General features: G+C 52.1%; 1 protein-coding gene across 3 annotated transcripts in view; it reads left to right on the plus strand.

Moving 5' to 3' along the window:
- The window catches only part of CAMKK1 (calcium/calmodulin dependent protein kinase kinase 1), a 102,613-nt gene that overhangs the window by 54,026 nt on the left and 29,220 nt on the right, over positions 1-19,367 (plus strand). For all 3 annotated transcript variants that reach the window (XM_040613862.1, XM_040613857.1, XM_040613871.1), the window contains exons 4-9: positions 426-479; positions 7,753-7,804; positions 8,305-8,438; positions 9,031-9,067; positions 11,422-11,443; positions 13,322-13,410. In XM_040613862.1, coding sequence (XP_040469796.1) covers positions 426-479; positions 7,753-7,804; positions 8,305-8,438; positions 9,031-9,067; positions 11,422-11,443; positions 13,322-13,410 — 388 coding nt within the window. The remainder of the gene's footprint in view (positions 1-425; positions 480-7,752; positions 7,805-8,304; positions 8,439-9,030; positions 9,068-11,421; positions 11,444-13,321; positions 13,411-19,367) is intronic.

The following is a 19,367-nucleotide window of genomic DNA, read 5'->3' on the forward strand; positions in this document are numbered from 1 at the left end:
CTGAAAATGGTCTTGTGCAGAAGTGCAGGAAAGGTGTTCATGCAGAGTTTTGAAACTTGCACAAAGAAAGTGTGCTTGAAAATTGTTCTCTGCTCCCTGCTCACGTTTAAGACAGACACGGTGGCTTTGGCTCAGGGCTAACGCTCAGCTCCTCCAGACTCTCTTAATCCTCAAGCACCCCGTGGCTCCAACAGAGCTGCCAAAATGTGCAACCTCGCTGCGGGGTCACATCACTGCAGACTTTGCTCAGGGGGAAGGCACGGCCTGGGGCCTCGAAGATTTTAATTTATTTTTTTTGGGGGGGGGGGTGTTTTGTTGGGTTTTTTCCCCTCCCCCTCCCTGTGTAAGGCCACAGTGTGCCAGCCTGCAGCAAGGAGATGAGATGAAGCTGCTGAACTGACTGTGCAATTTGTGTTTATTTTTAGGGTTCCTATGGTGTTGTGAAACTGGCCTACAATGAGAACGATGACAAGTATTACGTAAGTGTCCCTCTCCTCCACTCCTCACTGCTGCTGCTGCTCCTCATCTCCCTTTGCCCCCCCTCCCCTCCAAGCGCCAGGTCCCCTCTGCCTGGCTGCTTTTAGCGCATGCATTTCTGATTTGGGTGGCATGCAAGGAACCAAATCTCCCCGCTGGGCATGGAGCTGCTGCCTGCATGCCTGCTGGCGTGCAACCCCGAACAGGAGGGGAGTCAGGTGGGCTGCCTTATCCAGCAGGCGGGGATCTGGGAGACAGGCTGCAGAAGCGTCTTGCTGATTTATCTTGACATTTTCCAGCTATGAAGCAGGTCACCTGAAAGTAGAGGTGTGTGGGTGGTGGTATTTAGCACCTGTCCTTGCATGGGAAGATTGGCCTGGAATGAGCAGGCGTGTTTTGTAAGGAAAAGGGGGCATCTATCAGAAAGATGCTGGGCAGTGCCTGGCTCCCCTGCATCTTACCCCCTGGCAGGATGCCTCCCTCTGCACCAAACGGGACCTCGCTGTCAGGGTGCAGGGCAGAAGGCAAACCTCAGCTTTTAAATCCTTTGCTGAGCTGAAGCCAGAGTTGGAAGGTTTCAGATTCAAAAAGGCTGCTGACGCTGAAGGCTCCTTCTCTCTTCCTCCCCTTTCAGAGGCAGGTAAATCCTAACCATCCCAGCCAGAATTCCTGCAAAATCTGTCTGCAGGTGTGCCCGTGTCCCTGAGCGTGGAGCTTGCCCAATGGTTTTGCTCAGGCTGAGAGCAGCAGCTGGTCAGCTGGCAAAAGGAAAACTGCCTTGCTGTGTATGACTGTGCCTGAGGCTTGTAAAAACAGCTTTCAGCAGGTTCTGGTGGATCCCAGGGCAGGAATCTGGTGAGCAGAGCTGGGTGGTTGCAGCGCTGTTGAACCTGAACCCCGGCTGCCCTCGAGTCAGCCCACCCGGTCCAGCCCTGTGCTTCAGCTGCTGCTCCGCTGCCTTTGGTGAGAGTGGTCCTGCCTTCACTGCCACCGTGTGTGTGGCCTCACGTGGGTGTCAGTGGGGCCATCGGGGCACCCAGGCAGATTTGTGTGCTGCTCCCTGTGCCAGTGCACGCAGCTGTTGGGCTTGGTACAAAAGGGAATAAGAATGGGCTATGGGGGTGTCGAACATGTTGGTTCCCCGCTGCTCCCCAGCCAGCCTGTCCTCCCGTACCCTTGGATTTACAAGCACTATACGGGGTTGGAGGCGTCGGGTGGGAACTGTATGCCTGTTAGTACTCGTTAGCCTTCCCATGCTTCCAGCAGCCATGAAATTGCAGGAGAAATGTCTTGAAATGAAGGATGGAGGAGATGAGACAAAAATCTGGATGCAATGCCCTGGAGCTGGCCAAGCAAAGGAACCACAAGTCTTTCCATCTCCCGTCCTTTCCAAGCTGACTCACCCACCACCCCAGCGCAGTTGCTGTTTCCAATGCTCCCTTGCCCTGCTGCCCTTCGAATCCTCCCTCCCGTGCCCTGCAGGCTGGGTTTGCTCCACAGGGCACAATGATGCTTCCCTGACCCTCCTGTCCCACCCGTGTGGGCAGTGCCAGCACCAGGGACACACGATGGGAATGCATTGCATCACATTTATTTCCAGCTGAAAATATTTTTGCATTCAAAAATATATTTTTATTTTTTTTTTTTTTTACCTTTTGGCGCTGCCTTTTTGCTGTGGGAATCCTGACACTGTGCCGGGGGATGCCCAGGGCGGTTGTCACAGCTCGGCCCGAGAGAGCTGGGTTTCAGTTAGCATTGCCTGCTGCGTTCTTGTCCACATTTTGGATGTGGATTAACACCATGGATGTAGGTTTAGCTGGTCAAATCAAAGCCAAAAGTGAAAGCCCGTGTCCAGGTTAGCCTGGTGTGTGTTAGTTAATCCCCACTTAATCTCCATTTCTTTTTCTAATCTTAGCAAACACTTTAAAGCTACTGCAGCCTGCAAGCGGCTCCCGTGCCTGGGCAGTGTTTCAGCCTCGCTACCTGAAGAGGGATGGGGCGTGCAGACCCCCTTACCACCACCAGTGTTGCAGGGGACGTGATCCTTGGTTTGCCCTCATCCTCCTTTTGGGGAGGGGATTGAGCCTGGGATCCTGGGAGGTGTGTGGAACGCTACCGCAGGGAGAGATGGGACCAGAGCCAGAGCATCGGCGCGGTGGGTGTCAGCATGGAGGAGAGGAGGGGGCATGGTGAAGACACCACCACTTTTCCGAGATGTTAAAGCAGCCCAGGAGCTGGCAGACCTTTTAAAACTTCAGAGAAATAGTAGCTAATTGCAGAACTGACTGGTGATTGCTTAGGTCCCCACGTGCCCTCCCAGCGCTGAGATAACTTCCCTGCTGCTCTGCTGATCCCTCCTCTCCAAGGCTGCGTCGCCTTGGACCCCCAAGGTCCGACCCCCCAGGGAGGATGCCTAATGCAACTGCCTGTTACCAGCAGTTGGTAGAAGATTCTGGTAGTCGGGGAGGGTCTTTTCTGTGTGTTTATTTCCCCCCAAGTTTAGCTCTGGAGGGTTCTAGCATGAGGCCAGGGTGTTGCTGCCTGCTTTGTTTTCTTTAGGCTAGCGTGCTGCAATAAAAAGGAGCAAAACTTTAAAGAAAGCGGAAAATTTTTATTTTGAAGTATAATTCAGAGGGTGGCTCCTGATTCTTGCTGAGGCGTGGGGCCCTTTGCTAGCTCTCTTTGGAAAGGAAGAGTTATAGGTACCAGGAACTGAATCTAGCTCCTGTCAAAACAAAAGGAAAGATTTCTATGGCTTTAATGAGTTTTGGATCTGACCTAGAATTAGGAAAAACTCTCAAGGAAAAAAAGCTGATCATCACATTGAAGAAAAATGTAGATGCCTTGTGTTTACTTTGTGTGGTTTTTTACCTTCCATTAAAGATGAGAGAGAGCTTCCAAGAGCTTTATCCTTCGTTTCTGCGAACAACCGCAGTGCGAGGAGGGCTCGGAAAGGTGCTGACTTGCATCAGCAGATGCAGGAAATGTATTAGACCTAGGAAACTGAACTTTCAGCACCAAGTATGTGACCCACTGCTGCCTCCGAGGAGGAGATCCCGTGAGGGTGAGGAGCTGGCTCCCAGAGCAGAGGTCCGTGCCACCGCGCTCGGTCCTGGCTGCCGCTGGCCATGTGTAGCTGTTACAGCAGCGTTTGTGGGGCTCTGCTGAGGAGCCTTTTACAGCTGGAAAGGTTTTGGTGTCTCAGTTTGCAGGAGGTGCCTTTGACAGTGACTAGGGGAAAAAAAGAAGAAAAGCCAAGGTCTATGAAAAAGCAGCAAATAAAAAGCAAAGGCAAATGTGCCCAGGCAGAGATCTGGTTTGGAGTCAATGTGCTGATGGAATTTGATTCTGTGATGCCTCGGGTCATGTCGTCTTCCTATTTTCCATCTCTAAATCAGCTTGCGAAGAAAAGTGGTTATGATGTACATTTGTTGTGCTACTTCTGGACAAAAGCAATAGCGTTGTAGGTTGTCAGTGTGTGTCTTCTTTTTTTTTTTTTTCTATTTTTTTTAATCTGGTTTCCTAAGAAACAAGATTTGTGTGCTTGTGCTCTCTGCCTCTGTTTTTACCTACCAACCTGAGCACGGAGAGCTTTTTTCTACCAACTCTGAATGCTGGGGAGAAATTCCTTCCAGGTTTATGAAAAGAGAAGGCTGAGCAAAGTGCTGCTGCTGAGGAGCAAGTGGCGAGCAGCAAGCCTGGAACTTCCTAGCCCCTGGAGACCCCACCTGGTCTTCCAGAACTTCCAGGTGGGAAGGGAAGGCACGGCTCCCGTGTTTCTCATCCCCCTGTTCACATAACAGCTACTGAACTGCCAGCTACGCTCCAGCATGGCAAGGACCGAGGAACCAGCCTCTGGTTTCCTTTAGCAGCCCGTGCTGCTCCACAGTGGGGTTGTGAGGAGCTGGGACAACTGGGATAAGAGCAGGAGCCTCCAGCAGGTGGGCACGGCTGCGCTGGGAAGGCATCCCTGCTGTGGTGTCACAGCGTGGATGGGAACAGCCTGTCGATGTCATTCTGCTGCCGCCAGGACAAAGGGCAGACAAAAGGTGATGAAATCAGGAGCAGGATTTTAGGGCCGTTGCAGCTAAGCCTGGCTGGTTGAGGGTTTTCTTGCAGTGCGTGGCACTCCTCTCTCCCAGCAGAGCTTCCCCCTGAGCCGCTTCATCTGAGGGGCGTTGGACAGGACAGGTGAGGAAGGGCTGGAAGTGCCTCCTGTCTGCTCGGCATTCCTGCAGGGTGCCATCACTCACTAGCCAAGGATGTGGGTGGTTAGTAGCATCCTCTGTGCAACATCCCACTCCCCTGGGAGCTGCAGGTAGGGTCTGCCCTTGCAACGCGAGTCTCTGTCGGCAAATAAAATGATATTCCAAGTGCTGTGAAAGCGTCATGAAGGACAGGGGATGAGTTCCATTGGCTCCATCCATTTTTGTCACCCTTCCTTCCCACAACTAATGGCTGTTTTGCTGTTGTCATTACCAACAGCAGGATGCAGGTTCAAGGTCCTGCTGTTGTGGAAGCTGCTGTCCCGGGCATCCCTCCTCTTTGTAAACCTGGCATCTCCTTTCCCTTGGGCAGCTTCCCAGTGGTTTCCAGCTGCAAGGTTGCTAGGAGAGAAGTAAACTTGGATAATAAACATGCCTCAGAGAAAAGGGCACGATTTCAGCTGCCTCTCAAAGGAAAGGGTCAGGACTCATGCCCATGCGTGAATAGTCGGAAGGAAGGTGGGTGCAGGGGCTTGTGTGGGGGAAATCTTCTGTAGGCTCCCTTTTTTCCTGAGGAAGCCAAAGCAAGGCTTACCAGCGCAAAGGGAAAATCCCCTGGCTTGGCTCTGTGCTGGTTCTTTATCAGAAAGGCATTATCTGGCTAATTAGTTCTGCCTGTGAGTACAAATGTCTTTGGCTCTTTCATGCAAGTGAGCCTGGAAGGAGAGGTTTGCTGAAGCATCCCTGTGTTGCTCCCGCATTATGCACAGGTACAACTCCGCCAGGAAGCCTCGTCCTGCCAGCTCGCGCTGGGATTGCCGTCAGCCTTCCTCGCCGTCTGCTCTTGTCTCTGCTCTTGTGATAATTAAATGGCTGTGGCCCGTTGCACGCTGAAATTTGCTCTTCATCCTCTGTTTGCATTTGAAAGCGCGGTGGGACGGGTCCTCTCTCCTGATCCAGCCCTGCTGGTGTAGCAGCAGATACTGGTGCTTTGAAGCTGTTCCAGGCATATCCCGATGCTCCTGGCACAGCAGGAGGGGTGGTTTACAGCCACCTCGCCTGCCATATACTAGCTGCCACCCATCGCCCCGTCACCCCTCATAGCATCCTTCAAGGAGTTAGGGTGCCAGCAGCAGCTCTTTTTCCCTCTGTTTCTGTCCCCCAAGAGCTTTTCTTGTCTCTGCTATTGCTCCACTCCGAACCTTGCTGCTGCCTCCAGCCCCTGCCAGCACGTTGCATCTCTTTCTTCTTCTAAAGCTCCTTGCCACAAGGCAGGGAGGACTCAAGGTGGGATGGGAGCAAGAGGAGCCTTCTCCTCCCGGGCTGGCGATGGTTGAAAGAGAAATAGGTGTGCTGTGTACTAATTCCTTTGATTTTTATTTTTTTTTCCTCTTTAAATTTTCATTATATATATAGAAAAAAAGCAGACAGTGTAGGAAGTCCTCCAGGCTTGGTCCTGGCCATCCTTGGAGGTGATTGTGCACATCTTGGATCCTCTTTCAGCAGACCAGGAATCATTTGGCTGGCTGTACTGAACGCAGCACTGTGCTAAGCAAAAGATAAGCACTTCTGCGTCTCTCTCAACATTGTTGTTTCCAACAGTTGGCTGGGGAGCTGTCAGGCAGGATTGAGAACTACAGTGTCTCATCTCAATTACACGGGTGCAAATCCAGAGGATTTCACTGGATCAGTACCAAAAATAACAATCTTGTCAGCGAGCCGTGAACCTGGCTGCAGCGGGAGCACTGGCGGGAGGTGGGGATCCTGGGGTGTGTGGTGGCATTGCCTCCAGGAAAAACAGCCCGGGAAGGAGCTTGCTGAAATCTTTTTGGTGGCCTGTTCCTGGTGTATGTATTAAAAACAGGTAGCGTGCAGAGAGCCGGCCTCCACGGTATTAATGCAAAATTCCTTGGCATTTGACTGTGTCCTGCAGGAGTCCTTGGTTAGTTATATGTCACAGGGGTGACTCCAGCATGAATTACAGATTTGGATGCTTAATGAATAGGAATAACTACCTATTCTAGGGGAAGGAGCCAGTGACCATCCCATCTCCTGGGAGCATAGACTATTTTTCTAAGCAAGTTGTGCCACGAGCTGGTTTCTTATGAGGTGTTTATCTGTTGGGCCACTCAGGGCTGTTTGAGTGACCCTCAAAGGGTTATTAATGCACCGAGCAGATGGAGGCACAGAGACAGTTTATTACTTTCAGCTTGCCTTTTGCCACTGTGCTAATGCCAATTGCATGGCAGAAAAAATAACCCTGACCCCCTCAGCTGCCTGGGTTCGCAGCGGCGCCAGCGTGCCACCAGGTATGAGAAGGGAGGGAAGCCACCGGTAAAATCCTGCTTCCCTCCCTGCACCTTCGCCGTGCTCCTGCACGGGGCTGGCCTCGCCGTTCCTGATGGTGCAGGGACAGGTGTTCAGCAGCTTGCTCATGGTCTTGGGCATGGTGCTGGGTCACACTGCGGGTGCTCTCTATTGCTCTGGCAGCGTGGAAGAGGTTTATGGGGCAAAAATAGTCTCAGGGAATACAAAAAGCCTCCCTGGGTGGCGCAGAGCTGGTGGAAGGGCTGTGTCCTCACCCTGTTCCAGGTCTGCGGTGTCAGCTGCGAGGGTGTTAGCTGTACGCCTGTGACATCCCAACTTTTTTGCTTCCTAGAGCCTCTGGCAAAGCAAAACGTAAGGTGGAGCAGCCTTGAAGTGGCTCTGACTCGTGGCATGGCCGCAGCAGCAGGTACATGAAGGTCAGCTAGAGGAACCCCCCTCTTCCCTCAAGCTCTTGCCCCAAATGCAGAACTTGGGCTCCTTTTTCTTTGTCTCATTTAAAATAAATCGAACCCATTTATTTTTTTCCTGGGAAAAGAGGAATGAAACAGATGGTTAGCAGTGCTTTTAGCAAAGCCTGTATCAACGTGTATCTCTGCTGTGGCTACCACTGACCAGGAGACTTCTTCCCTAGGTTGAGGAGCAGCCCTGAGCCAGCCCCTGAAGCCCAGCATACTCTCAGGTCACAGCAATGAGCACTTTGGCTCTTGTTCAGTTTTAACACTGCTTTTTCTTCTCCTTTCAGGCTATGAAAGTCCTCTCCAAAAAGAAGCTCTTGAAGCAGTATGGATTTCCACGTGGGTATCTCACGTTTAGAGGTCTGCCCGTTGTCCTCGGTCAGGCAAATCTCTCTGTAGAAATGTTGTCTGCAAGGGCTGCAGAACTTGGCCTCATTTGTAAGCTGCCCAAGTAGCTGGGGGCTGGTTAAAATGCAGCGAATAGTGATAGGGTGGGCACAACCGCAGGGAACTCCAACGAACTTGGTAATTAGGTTCCTGGCTTTGATTTTCTGAGTCTCTTTGAAGTGCTGACCCTTCCGTGTTTACCATCTGTGAAGCCTAATTAAGTGCTGGAAGTTAGGCAAGGTGGACCCCCTCCTCCCAGGGGCTCTTCTACCCCCTCAGGTAGCACCTGGCTCCAGTGGCTGGGCCACTGGGCTGGGAGGAGCTGGTCTGAATGGGGCTTGGAAATCTCAGTTCACCAGCGCCTGGTACGCAGGAGTGAGCAGCCATTGCCCCCTCTGCAGATACCTCCGGCTGTTCGGGAAGATCTCATTACCTTGTTATCATGCTTGCAGGTCGTCCTCCTCCCAGAGGGTCGAAAGCATCCTCCGGAGAGCAGCCAAAGCCCATGGCACCACTGGACAGGGTCTATCAGGAAATAGCCATCTTAAAGAAACTGGACCATGTCAACATCGTTAAGCTGATAGAGGTGAGCCGCTTCGTCCACCCCGAGCTAGACTGAAACAAGTTGGATTTGTATTGCAGCAAGAGGCTCTTTCTTCAGCCGCCCCTACTTCAGCCAAAATTGTTTTAAAGTAGTTAAGAAATGTAGAAATTTAGGCTGGTGAATCCAACCACGATCGTACTGATTACGTGTGACAAAGTGACATGCTTACCCTAGGCTTTGGGCTGGTGCCCAGGAGAAGGCGGCTAGCTGTGCCGATGGAAACAGCAACAAGCTTTGAGCAGTGAAACGTGTGTAGACAAACCTCGGAAGGTGCACTAGTGCAAGACTTCAGTTCTCATTGTTGCCTGAGGTCAGATTAGGACATGCAGTACCTTTATTAGTAAGCTGTTTCTCCAAACACAGGCAGAAGCCCAGATTTTCCTGGAGACAGGAAAATCCGTGCCCTTCAAAGCCCCTCTCTCTGGGAACCTTGAAGTATTAGCCTAAGTCATCCCCAATGCTTTGCAGCTCAGCACAGTGTACAGGGAGCAGTAAAATATTACTTGATTTAAAATCTCTTTGTTTTCCTGCTGTTTTTTCTCCTTTCCCCTTTTCTCTCTGTTATCCATTACAGGTCCTTGACGATCCTGCAGAGGACAACTTGTACATGGGTATGTGACTCGTATACACGAACAGAACCGTCTGGGCTTAGACCTAGCGATGCAAGTAACACGTACCGGGGCTCGGGGTCGATGCCTGGAGGAAACGTGTCCCAGCTTCAGCAGACTTGTTTTTTTTCTGAAAAGTGAAACGCCTGTAGAGGCAGCTGGGATGGAAGGGCCCCTTGCAGTAGGGTAAGGCAGCTGGGGGTCTTAGTACAGCTAAGCACATCTTGCCATGGGGACACTAAAAAGACACGATGGCAGCTCTGCCTTCCCCTGTGTGTGTGTCGGTCCTGGGGCCGGGAGAGAAGGGAAGGGTGAGGGATGGGTTCTCCTCTTCCTGGTGCAAGGTTGGTTTCTCCAGACTTATGTAGGCTGTGGATAGTGGTAGAGACTCTGGGAAGCAGCATCGTCTCAGGGTGTCCCCTCTGATGCCTACGGAGACACCGAGCAGCCTGCCGAGCCTTGGGAGCTCCTAAGGGAGCAGCGCGGCTGCCTTTGGCCTCTGAACCCAGACCCTGCCGCGGGGGGCTCGGGTGAGGGATTCCCACCCATTCCGTCTTCCTCTGCCCCCAGCCCTGGAGGTGCCAGCCACAGGCTGACCCCCAGTCAGGCAAAACCTGGAGGGACAGCACAGGGAGGCACTGAGGTGCTCTCTGAGGTGGCCCAGAGGAGGGGGATGTGTGACCCTGTTACATCTGTTTCCCAGTCAGATAGGCTCCAAGGCTGCTTCTCATGAAATAATTATGGGATGCTTTTGAAGCTGCCTGTGCAAGGGGCCTCTGCTTAGCAAACGAAGCTATTTGCCTTTGAAAGGCCACTTTTTCCCTTTCTGCTGAAGCTGCAGGGGCATTCTGGCAGCATTGTAAAGCGGCAGCCCAGGCAGGGGCAGGTGTGGTGCCGAGGGTGGCTGGGGCTGATGTTTAAAGGCCTGAACCCCTGGGGATGGAGAGGAGGGAGGAAGCTTTTTTGTTGAATGAAAATAAATGCATGAGGAAGTCAAAGCTGCAGAAAAGAAAAAGAAAAAAAAAAAAACAAACCCAACAAAACCAAACCCAAGTTCTCGCTGTGGAACAAGATAAGGGTCCCAGAAATGGCAGCGATAGCAGCAGGGCAAGTGGCACGTCTCCTGGTCCCACTGGGACCCTGGGGAGGGTGCACTGGGCAGCGAGCAGTGGCTGCATCCCGGTTGTCCATGCCCCATCACCTCTTTGCTGTGCCTGGGATCTCGTGAGCGGGTCTGGCAGAGTGACGCAGGCAAACCAAGCTTCTGCCTCTGCAGTTCCCTCGGCAGCAAGGGGATGCTGTAGGTGATCAGGACTGAGCCTGTGGGTTTCCTCCTCCTGCTGCTGACCCAGCTGATGATGAACTGCACCTTTCTCCTTTGAAAAATGCCCCTGCTACAAAGCAAAACCAAAGAAAGTGGCGTTTGCTCTTTGCTAATCACTGCTGGGGTGAAGGACTGCTGTGAGCTCTGCTGCACACTCACGGGGAAGGAAGCACGGGGTGGAAGGTGCCGATGGAAACCAAACGACCTGCAATGGCGCAGGGTGGTTGAGTAACGAAATGCTGCCACAAACTGCAGCTTCTTCTGCCTGGAGAGCAAGGAGAGGCAGCGCAGGCTGGCTTGGCACGTTGGTACCTTCAGCTGGTCTAGCAGCACAGCTGTAAGCAGGGCTGCTGGTGCTCTGGGATGGGCGATCTGCTTGCATTTCTTGGGAGGTGCAAGAAATCCCTTAGCAGTTCATGAGGAAAGAGCTCTCCCGCTAGACAGAGGCAGATCCTTCTCCTGTTTGCAGACCAGGTCAGACAGGACCAGAAAAACACATTGCCACTAACCCCCTAATCAGACACAAAACCTCCTGTGCTTTACAAACCTCAACTCACACCAAGAAATCCGCTCCAATTGCTCCTGCCCGGGAGCGTTTACCTCTGACAGCCGTGTAGCTACGTTGCTGATTGACACAGCAGAAATGGAGCAGCGTGTTCTTACAGCATCTTACTCACTATCAGCCATTTAGCAGAAATATCCTGCCAAACACCCTCCCTGAAGGTACTGAATAAGATGGGTCTCAAAGCAGCAAGGGCTGAACACCAGGAGCAGCAGAAATACGGTTGATAAATAAGCACCCGCTGCCTCTCTGCGTGGAGCTGGCAGGAGGTAGGGATATTTGTCTTGGAAGAAATGAATATTTTCATTTTGCATCCTCTAGTGTCCTTGTCATGGGTGAGGGAAGAGAAGTGAGTGGAGATAAATTGATTTTGCAGATGTGGGAATATATGTGGGTTTGTAGGTGCTACAAAATTGATAAGCCCGGTCCCCTTTTCTGATTCATTTATGGTGTGATTTCCTTTTCTTGCAGTGTTTGACCTCCTGAGGAAAGGGTAAGTAGCCCTCCTGGGATCCCTTGTGTTGAAAATTTGTGTGTTCATCATCAGCTTCCTAGGTGAAATGGAGGATTGATGTGTACAGTGGGGCAAGCGCAGAGGCAGCAGCATCCAGCGCTGGTACAGCCCAGAATGATGTGGTGAATAGTGATGGGCCAGGAGGGCACGTCCAGGTGCCAGGCTGTGATCCAGAAAACAAATTTGGTGCCAATTCCCCATCACATGCCTGGAAGAAAAGGTTTTGGTAGCATTACCCTGCTGGGGTGACAGCTCTGGCAGACGGGGTGCAGGGTTGCATTAGTGTTCGCTTGCCACCCGCTGCCTTATTTTGCCCCTAGCACTAACTTATCGTGGGAGGCTGGTTTGTTGGCACGTTTTTCTGTAGCAGGAGAAGTGATGAGGTGGTGGGAGAATCCTCAGTGCTTTTCACTACACCTGTGCTGATTCTGCACCTCTGCGGAGTCACAGCGCGGCCAGGAGACCTGTGCCCAGGATGGGGGAGATTCCCAAAGGGCTTATTTATCTCTCTGGCCGCACCAGCGAGCCTCTTGCAGACTGCCAGCTCCAACAGGTTGGTGAGAGGCTCCCCAGTCTCCCTGGTGACCAGACTGATGACTATCCTGTAGGAGAGGGGGAGGGAAAAATAAAACCCACCCTCTTGTCATCAGCTGTGGCCAGGGAACATGCAGCTCAGCCAGCGCAGCCTGCCTGCCTCTAGCAGGAGGCAATTAGACTCCATTAGTGGCTCTGTCAGTCCTGCCGGCTGGTTTCAGCCGCAGAGAGATGTGCCTGAAGAGGGAGGCAGAAAAAATGCAAACGGGAGCTGAAGGTCATCAATCAAGTGGGCAGCAAGGGAGAAGTGTTGCAGGAAGGCTTTGCTGCTGGGTGCTGAGGCCACAGAGCCTGGCTTTGGCAAAGGGCTGTTCCCCACCAGGGTTTAGCTTGCAAGGACAGTGCCTTGGGAGCGATCGTTGAAATCCAGCTCAAGTCAGTGGGCGTATGTCCAAATGCAAGGTCAAGCTGCTGAGCACAAGCAGGATTAACCCCCAGTGCAGTGAAGTCCTTGGCTCCTGCCATTCATCCGCTGGGGAACAGGAGGTGCTGAGTGGCTCCTGCATCCTCTTTGCCCTCAGCTTTCAGCAGGCACAGGAGCTTTTAGAGGAGACTGCATCTCTCAGCAATGCCGGCGTACAAAAGAAAGGAGAGGACAAGCCGACCAGGTAACCTTGGCTGTTCACAGCTGAATGGCTGAGTGCCAGTGGTGGCTGAACCCTGAACAGTTAAAGAAGTTTTCGAATCTGTTTAGCACAATGCACTGGAAATATGGCCACTCAGCCTTTAAGCCACTGGTTCGTCTCTAGATTCTGCGTTGGTTTAGACAAGCTGCACGCTGATGTTGCTTCAGTACTGAGCCCCAGCAGGCATGATGTCCAGTGCACAGCAATGGGCACTCTGTCCCCGCTGCTGCTGGGCACCTGCTGGTGATGCTGGTGTTCGCAGCCATGAGCAGCTTTAGCAAGAAACTGAAGGCCAAACCCAGTTTGGTTCTTTCTCTGTACTTTTTCCCATTAGGGCTCTCAGCGTTTGCCTGATTTTGTGCAGACAGAAGCAGTTAATCATGGTGATGAGGGGTGGCTCACGCTGGCTCAGGGACTGCGCAAAGCCACCTGTCAGTGCTAGCCAAGCTCACTGACCTCGGCGTCACCGTGTCCAGAAAGGATGGCTGTGCCTCCCTCCTGTGTCACAGCACCCAGGACCTCTCGGGAGCCTGGCCCTCACACTGGGGATGTGGTGATGGAGAACGTGAAACTCCTCCAGCAAGGAGCGTTGCTGCCACTCTGCAAGGTGCTGAGTCCCTCTCCTTCTTCCTTACAGCCCTGTCATGGAGGTACCGAGCGACCAGCCCTTCAGCGAGGAGCAGGCTCGGCTCTACTTCCGAGACATCGTCTTGGGCATCGAGTACTGTGAGTACCCCCAGCACTGACGTGCGTTGGCCTCCTGCTCAGCTGGGGAGAAGCCTCTCGGCTCCAGTGGGCTGTCAGCTGAGCCAGCAGGTCCCCCCTCATGGCACGGGGTGGGCTTTGCAGGTGGCGGGGGCCCCACTGGGCTCAGCTGTAACCAGGCAGTGTCACAGATGCTGGGAGCAGGTGTTCCTCAGAAAGGACGTTAGGAAAACAGCAGCTTCCCTTTTCTCTTCCACTTGCTTCTTGCTGAGGAGCGTCCCTGAAGGCAATAGCAGAGCCAGCAAGTGGGTGTTTGCAGTGACACGAGCGGTCGGCTCCAACTGGGACAAATCCCTGTCTCTAGCTTAGCAGGGCCAGTGCCAGCTGTGGGGAGAGCTGGAGAGCAGCACAGGGAGGGTGCCCGTCCTCTGCACCCTCTGCACTGTCATGGGTGACTCCTCGTGGCTCAGGGCTCCAGTGTGTTCCCAGGCTCTGGCCGGAGACTGCAGCAGTGGGGTTCCTCTTCTTCGTAGCCCATTTGATCATTGTCGTCTTATTCTGGTAAGTCTTCTGCCACAACTGAGGCCAGATGCTTTGCTGAGCACCTGCCCTGATGAGCACAAGGAAGCCCTGACGGGTCTGTAAATGATGGCAGGGAATTTTCTGGCCCCTCTGGAGTTGACGTGGCCCTGCTGGCATGACGGGTAGAAGAAGAGGAGGGGTCCCTGAACCGAAGCCACAGGGTAGAGCGGTCTGTGTGCTGGTATGTTGTGAGCGTGAGCCCTGTGGAGCATCGAGGACTGGGTGCCGTTTGCCCTGGTGGACCCTTAGCAGAGCTGGTGTGTCCGTGTAAGCTTCTGCTCTCCGCAGCGAGGGATGTCTGGCCGTCGGGTGGTGCATTTTGCTCGCTGCTGATCTGCAGTCCTTGTGCTGCTGGCTTTGTGGCTGGGCTTCTCTTCTGACCCGTGCCAGCAGGTTGTCCTCCTGGTAGAGGAGAATCAAATTCTGCTGTCCTCCTGGTAGACAGCCTTCCCTAGAGTTTCGCCATCTCATCATTGACTGCTGTCTCTGCACACTGATGCACTAAAGAATCGACCATGGCTGGGCAGCTGAATGTGAGGACGAAGAGTCAATAGAGCTCTTGCAGAGGGAACTCCTGCCTCACAGATCTGTTATCTCTATTTTCCAGAGAAGACAACAAACGTGTAGATAAGGTGATCCTGTTAGTACATTGTATTTTGATTACCAAACAGCTTTTGATTAGGTTCATTAACAGTAGCTCATAAATCCCTTCGGTTGGGTGGCCTTTTGTGGATTAATAACTAGACAATCAGGAAAGTAGGAATCCAGCTTTCGCAATGGAGCAAAGTCACGGGTGTGGTTAAACAGGAATCCGTAATGCGGCCTGGGTTGTTCAATATATTCCTAAATGATGTGAAAAAGGTAGAGTACAATAAGGGTGATGACATCTAGTTATTCAGGATAGTCATCGAGATGGGTGATGACATCTAGTTATTCAGGATAGTCGTTGTCAGAACCAACTGCGAAGACTGGCAGGAAGATGCTGTGATCGCAAGTGATGGCATGGTAAAATGGGAGATAAAAAATCCACGTTGCTGACTGCAGGGTAATGCATGAGGGGGACAAACACTAAAAATCTGTACATCGTGATGGGCTCTCAATCAGCTGTTCTCACTCGAGCTTGGTTCTTAATAGTTCTCTTGAAAATGCCAGCCCACTGGTGATGTTCAACAAAACTAACAAGATTTGGGGAATTAGGGGGAATGAAACAGACAAGAAAACAGAAATCCAGTTATTTGGATCTGTAAGAGCTCCTAGGTACAGGCAAGGAGTACCTTGAATGTTTTGTGTGACTCGGCTCAGCCTGTCTTAGAAAGAGCCCTCTAGAGCTGGAAAATGCCCGAGAAGGATGGTCAGGATGGTCCTGGAACATTTTCTGTACAGAGATGGAACATCTTTTGTGCAGAGAGAAGACCAAAGCTCTTAAGATTTGAAAATTATCATGGGAAGGGGTGATATGACAGAGGCTTATAAAATCTCAGTGTCGGGGAAGTGATGAACAGGGAAGGAATCTGCTCTGTCTCTAGAAACACAAGAACTAAGGGGTTGCAAATAAAAATAATCAGGGAGCCAGTTTAAACCAGAAGGAATTACCCTTTCATGTAGCGTGTGAAATTCAGTGTTAAGGGAGCTAGGAGGTGCCGGAACCAAACAGGCTCCAAGCAAGGAGATGGATCTGTAGAAGAAAAGCCCATCAAGGACAACAAAATATGAGGACACAGGCAGAGTTTGCCATCGAGCTCCCCGAAGAGGGAGTGTGGCTGCCAGGGGTGTCCCATCTTTCTGCTTGATGCTTTTCCCCAAGCTATTGCCCCTGGCAGGAGATGGGGTGCCGGGGTGGGTAGGTCTCTGGTTTGGCTTCTCTTCCGTCCTTGCCTGTCCTTCAGCAGCTTGTCTGCATTGTCCTTGTGGTTGTGGCTGTGCTGAGCTGTCAGCAGAGGCAGCTGCGCTACGCCGGGTTCTCGGGACGGATCTAGGTTAGCTGGGCATCTTGGGCTTGGCAACCTTCTGTAAACCTGGCTGGCTTTGGCAGTGCCAACGCACGGGTTTGGTGGCAGATCCGAAGTCAGGGCGGCCAGGAGAGGGAGGGACGAAGATCGTCATCCCCAGTCAATGAGCAGTGCAACGTGTGAAACGTCAGACGTGCAAGATGGAGCTGTGTCACCCTCCCTGCTCGCTCCAAGGTGAGATGTTTCCAGCTGTTTCAACCTTAGGAAATAAATACCTGCAGCTTTCACAAACTCGAGGGAATTGTTTTAAATGTGCTTACAAAAAGCCAAGGTGTAGGCACATCAAACTCAAAAGTAACGTTTCGTGCTGCTGTCATGCCACGTCTGCCTTAATTTTGCCCCTCTCTGGTGGCTCCTGCAAGCTCAGCAGCTCCTTGGAGCCAGAGCAAGCCCCTCACTTCTATAAGGCTTTTGTTGAAGACTCATCTGGATTCAAACACCAGCAGAGAACAAGTCTCTGAGCACACTGCTGAAGCAGAGGGAGGTGTTTTGCAGCACCCTGGTCCATCTCTGCATTGAAATGCAGCATCACCTCATTTTTTGGCTAAAACCCGTTGCTGGGAATAAAATCTTTGCAAGTCTGTGACAGTCCAGAAGCTTCCAGGTAGTGCCCAAATCAGTCGGGTCACCCCCGGAAGTTGGTGGGAAATCCATACGTGAAGGGGAAGCTCGAGACTGTTTTTCAGTAGTTTGAAGGGCGAAGACTGCAGGTTTTTATTTTCTCATTAGCATTCATATTACAGCAGAATTTGTATGCCTCAGCTGGGAGGAGATCCCAGCTCTGCTGCGCTGGATGCTGCTGGCATAACAGTTCCTGCTCGGAGAAAACTTTGACTTTAGAAGATAGTAAAACATAAAAAAAAAAAGAGTAGTAAAATTTGGGTAGTCCTAGGCAGAGGGAGTGAAATTGGGCAATAAACTATAGGATGCCCAAGTATACCCAGCAAGAGGAACAATAGGATGCTTTATTTTGGGGTATTGAGTAACCACTTATTTTATTAGCAAATGAAAGTTAAAAATGGTCTTCTCGGAACCGCTGGGTAAATGCATGGCAATTATTATGTAATTAAAAGGAAAAGCGCACCGTTTGTGCATGCTGAAGGAAAAGTGTTGCCAGGCAATCTAGAGATTGCAAGGTAATTTTAATGTAAGCGTACATAATTGTTATGCAATTTGGGAGTCTCAATAACCATGCAGATGGTTGCAGCTCTCAGTCAGCACGGCAGCAAATGCAGCATTGCTGGGTAGGTTTTATTAAATTAGAAGTTGCAAACAATTCCTGTCAGAGCCTGCAAGGTGTTAATCCAGGCCAGCGTGCTGTCCTTGGTGCAAAGGGTCTGCAGTGACCGGGAAGGGCTGCGGGAGCCCAGCAGGTGGGACACGCGGGCTGGCCTCCTCGATTACCGGTGGGACACGCGGGCTGGCCTCCTCGATTACCGGTGGGACACGCGGGCTGGCCTCCTCAATTACCGGTGGGACACGCGGGCTGGCCTCCTCGATTACCGGTGGGACACGCGGGCTGGCCTCCTCGATTACTGGTGGGACACACGGGCTGGCCTCCTCGATTACTGGTGGGACACGCGGGCTGGCCTCCTCGATTACCGGTGGGACACGCGGGCTGGCCTCCTCGATTACCGGTGGTGCCTGTGGTCCATGGCCGCTGTGTGTCTGTCTGTAGGGACTGGACTTGACTGGTTATCCGTGATGCGTGCCTGGGATGGGGACCTCCTGCAGGAGGGCTGGCTCTGGGGAGAAGCATTTGGAGGAAGGCAAGGCTCGGTGTGAGGAGAGCAGAAGGATCCTGTGCCAGGTGGGAAGCCTGCTGAGGCAGGGGGGTATGCCCTGGGGGCAGCTGAGAGCTCCCCATCCAGGCAGCAGCACGGTCAGCTGCTTCTGGATGGGCTTCTGGGTTTCATACATTTAATACTGGGAAGTACGCACAGTCCCAACCTCATTCACTGAACGGTGAAGAAACGGAGGCAGGTTCAAGGTGTGAGAGCTGGGGAGGTCTGTGCATGGTAGAGCATCCCTTCCTCTGGCCCCCGACCTGCTGGGAAAATATTTTGAGCTTAAGTGTGGTGGTATCACGGGTTCACATGCTCTGGGTTTGTGTGCCTGTCTCAGACCGGGGCTCTGTTGTGCTGACTGTGTCAGGAGTTACTTACACACATGCAAACTTTAATTCCCGTCCTCGTGAAATGGGCCCTATGAAGGAAAGTGTTTTTGCTCCCGCTGGCAAGATTTCCCCAGTACTGAGGGCATTGCACGCGTGCACCAGGGAGCCAGGCTGTTGTCTCTGTGCTCGAAGTACCCCTGGAGTGGTAATTTCAGAACGTGATTAAGTACTTTGGATGGAAAAGTTCTGCTGGATTATTTGTGTCATTAACTAAAGCATGTGCTTAAGCGTCTCTGAACTGGGGATATGTGCAATTACCTCCCTTTCCACTTGTAACTTCCCTCTCATAGTGCTTATGCGGGGTTATTTAAGGTTCAGTCTTCCTTCTAGTAAGGCAAACGTTGCTTTCTCAGTGATGCTCAGCAGAAGTAGATGTGGTGGATAGCGAGGAGTCACCGAAGGACTTAGCTGCCGCAGCAGGAGTCAATCCTGGAAGCTGGGAGGTGACTGGTGATGCCCCGGGGTCAGCCCAGGGTGCCTGGCAGTGGGACCCACCAGCAGTGCCAGCCAGGTGGGTGCCCAGCCGCTCACCCTGCACCCTGGGAGCAGTGGCCCAGACATTTCCTCAGCCAAAGGTTCTGTCTTTGTAGTTAACAGCCTCTGATACTGTTACATTCGTTTGTTCGTTTACTTTTTGAAGTTGTGTGTAAATCCTCAGTGTCTGCTACCCCTGCTCTTCCTAACTCTCTTCCCAACTCTCTCTCTCTTCCCTACTCCTGTTATGCTGTGGGAAGCAGTTCCCATTGGGGGTTCAGGTTGATCCTGCAGGTCTCGGGTGATGCCAGCAGTGACTTGGGAACAATCCTGCCCACTCTGCACCACCCCTGGTTTACAGACCTCTGTCACACCTTCACAGGCAGCTTTCCGAGGCTGCAGAGTGCTTGTCTGTGCCAAGTGTCCTTTCACCCCTTCGACCATCTGTTAGAAAAAGTCCTGGAGCCCCCCAAGCCTTGTTAATGAGGGGCACAACTGTGTTTCAGAGTTGTTTTGTACAGTAAATGTGGCTGAAACGGCTGCAGGCATTAGCATATCCCTCCCTGCAACAAAGCCTACGAAGGACAAAGGTGGATGAAGGACTTTGCTGGGCAAAGGCAGATATTCTGCTGGTTTACTTCAGATATCCTGGATGGGGTGATACCCAAATACAGGTTTGACTTCTTAAAGGCAGTAAAATTTCCGTCTGGATCGACTCAGTGGTGACTCACGTTTAA

The sequence above is a fragment of the Falco naumanni genome, chromosome 1 (genome assembly GCF_017639655.2).
Source record: "Falco naumanni isolate bFalNau1 chromosome 1, bFalNau1.pat, whole genome shotgun sequence".
Taxonomy (NCBI): Eukaryota; Metazoa; Chordata; class Aves; order Falconiformes; family Falconidae; genus Falco; species Falco naumanni.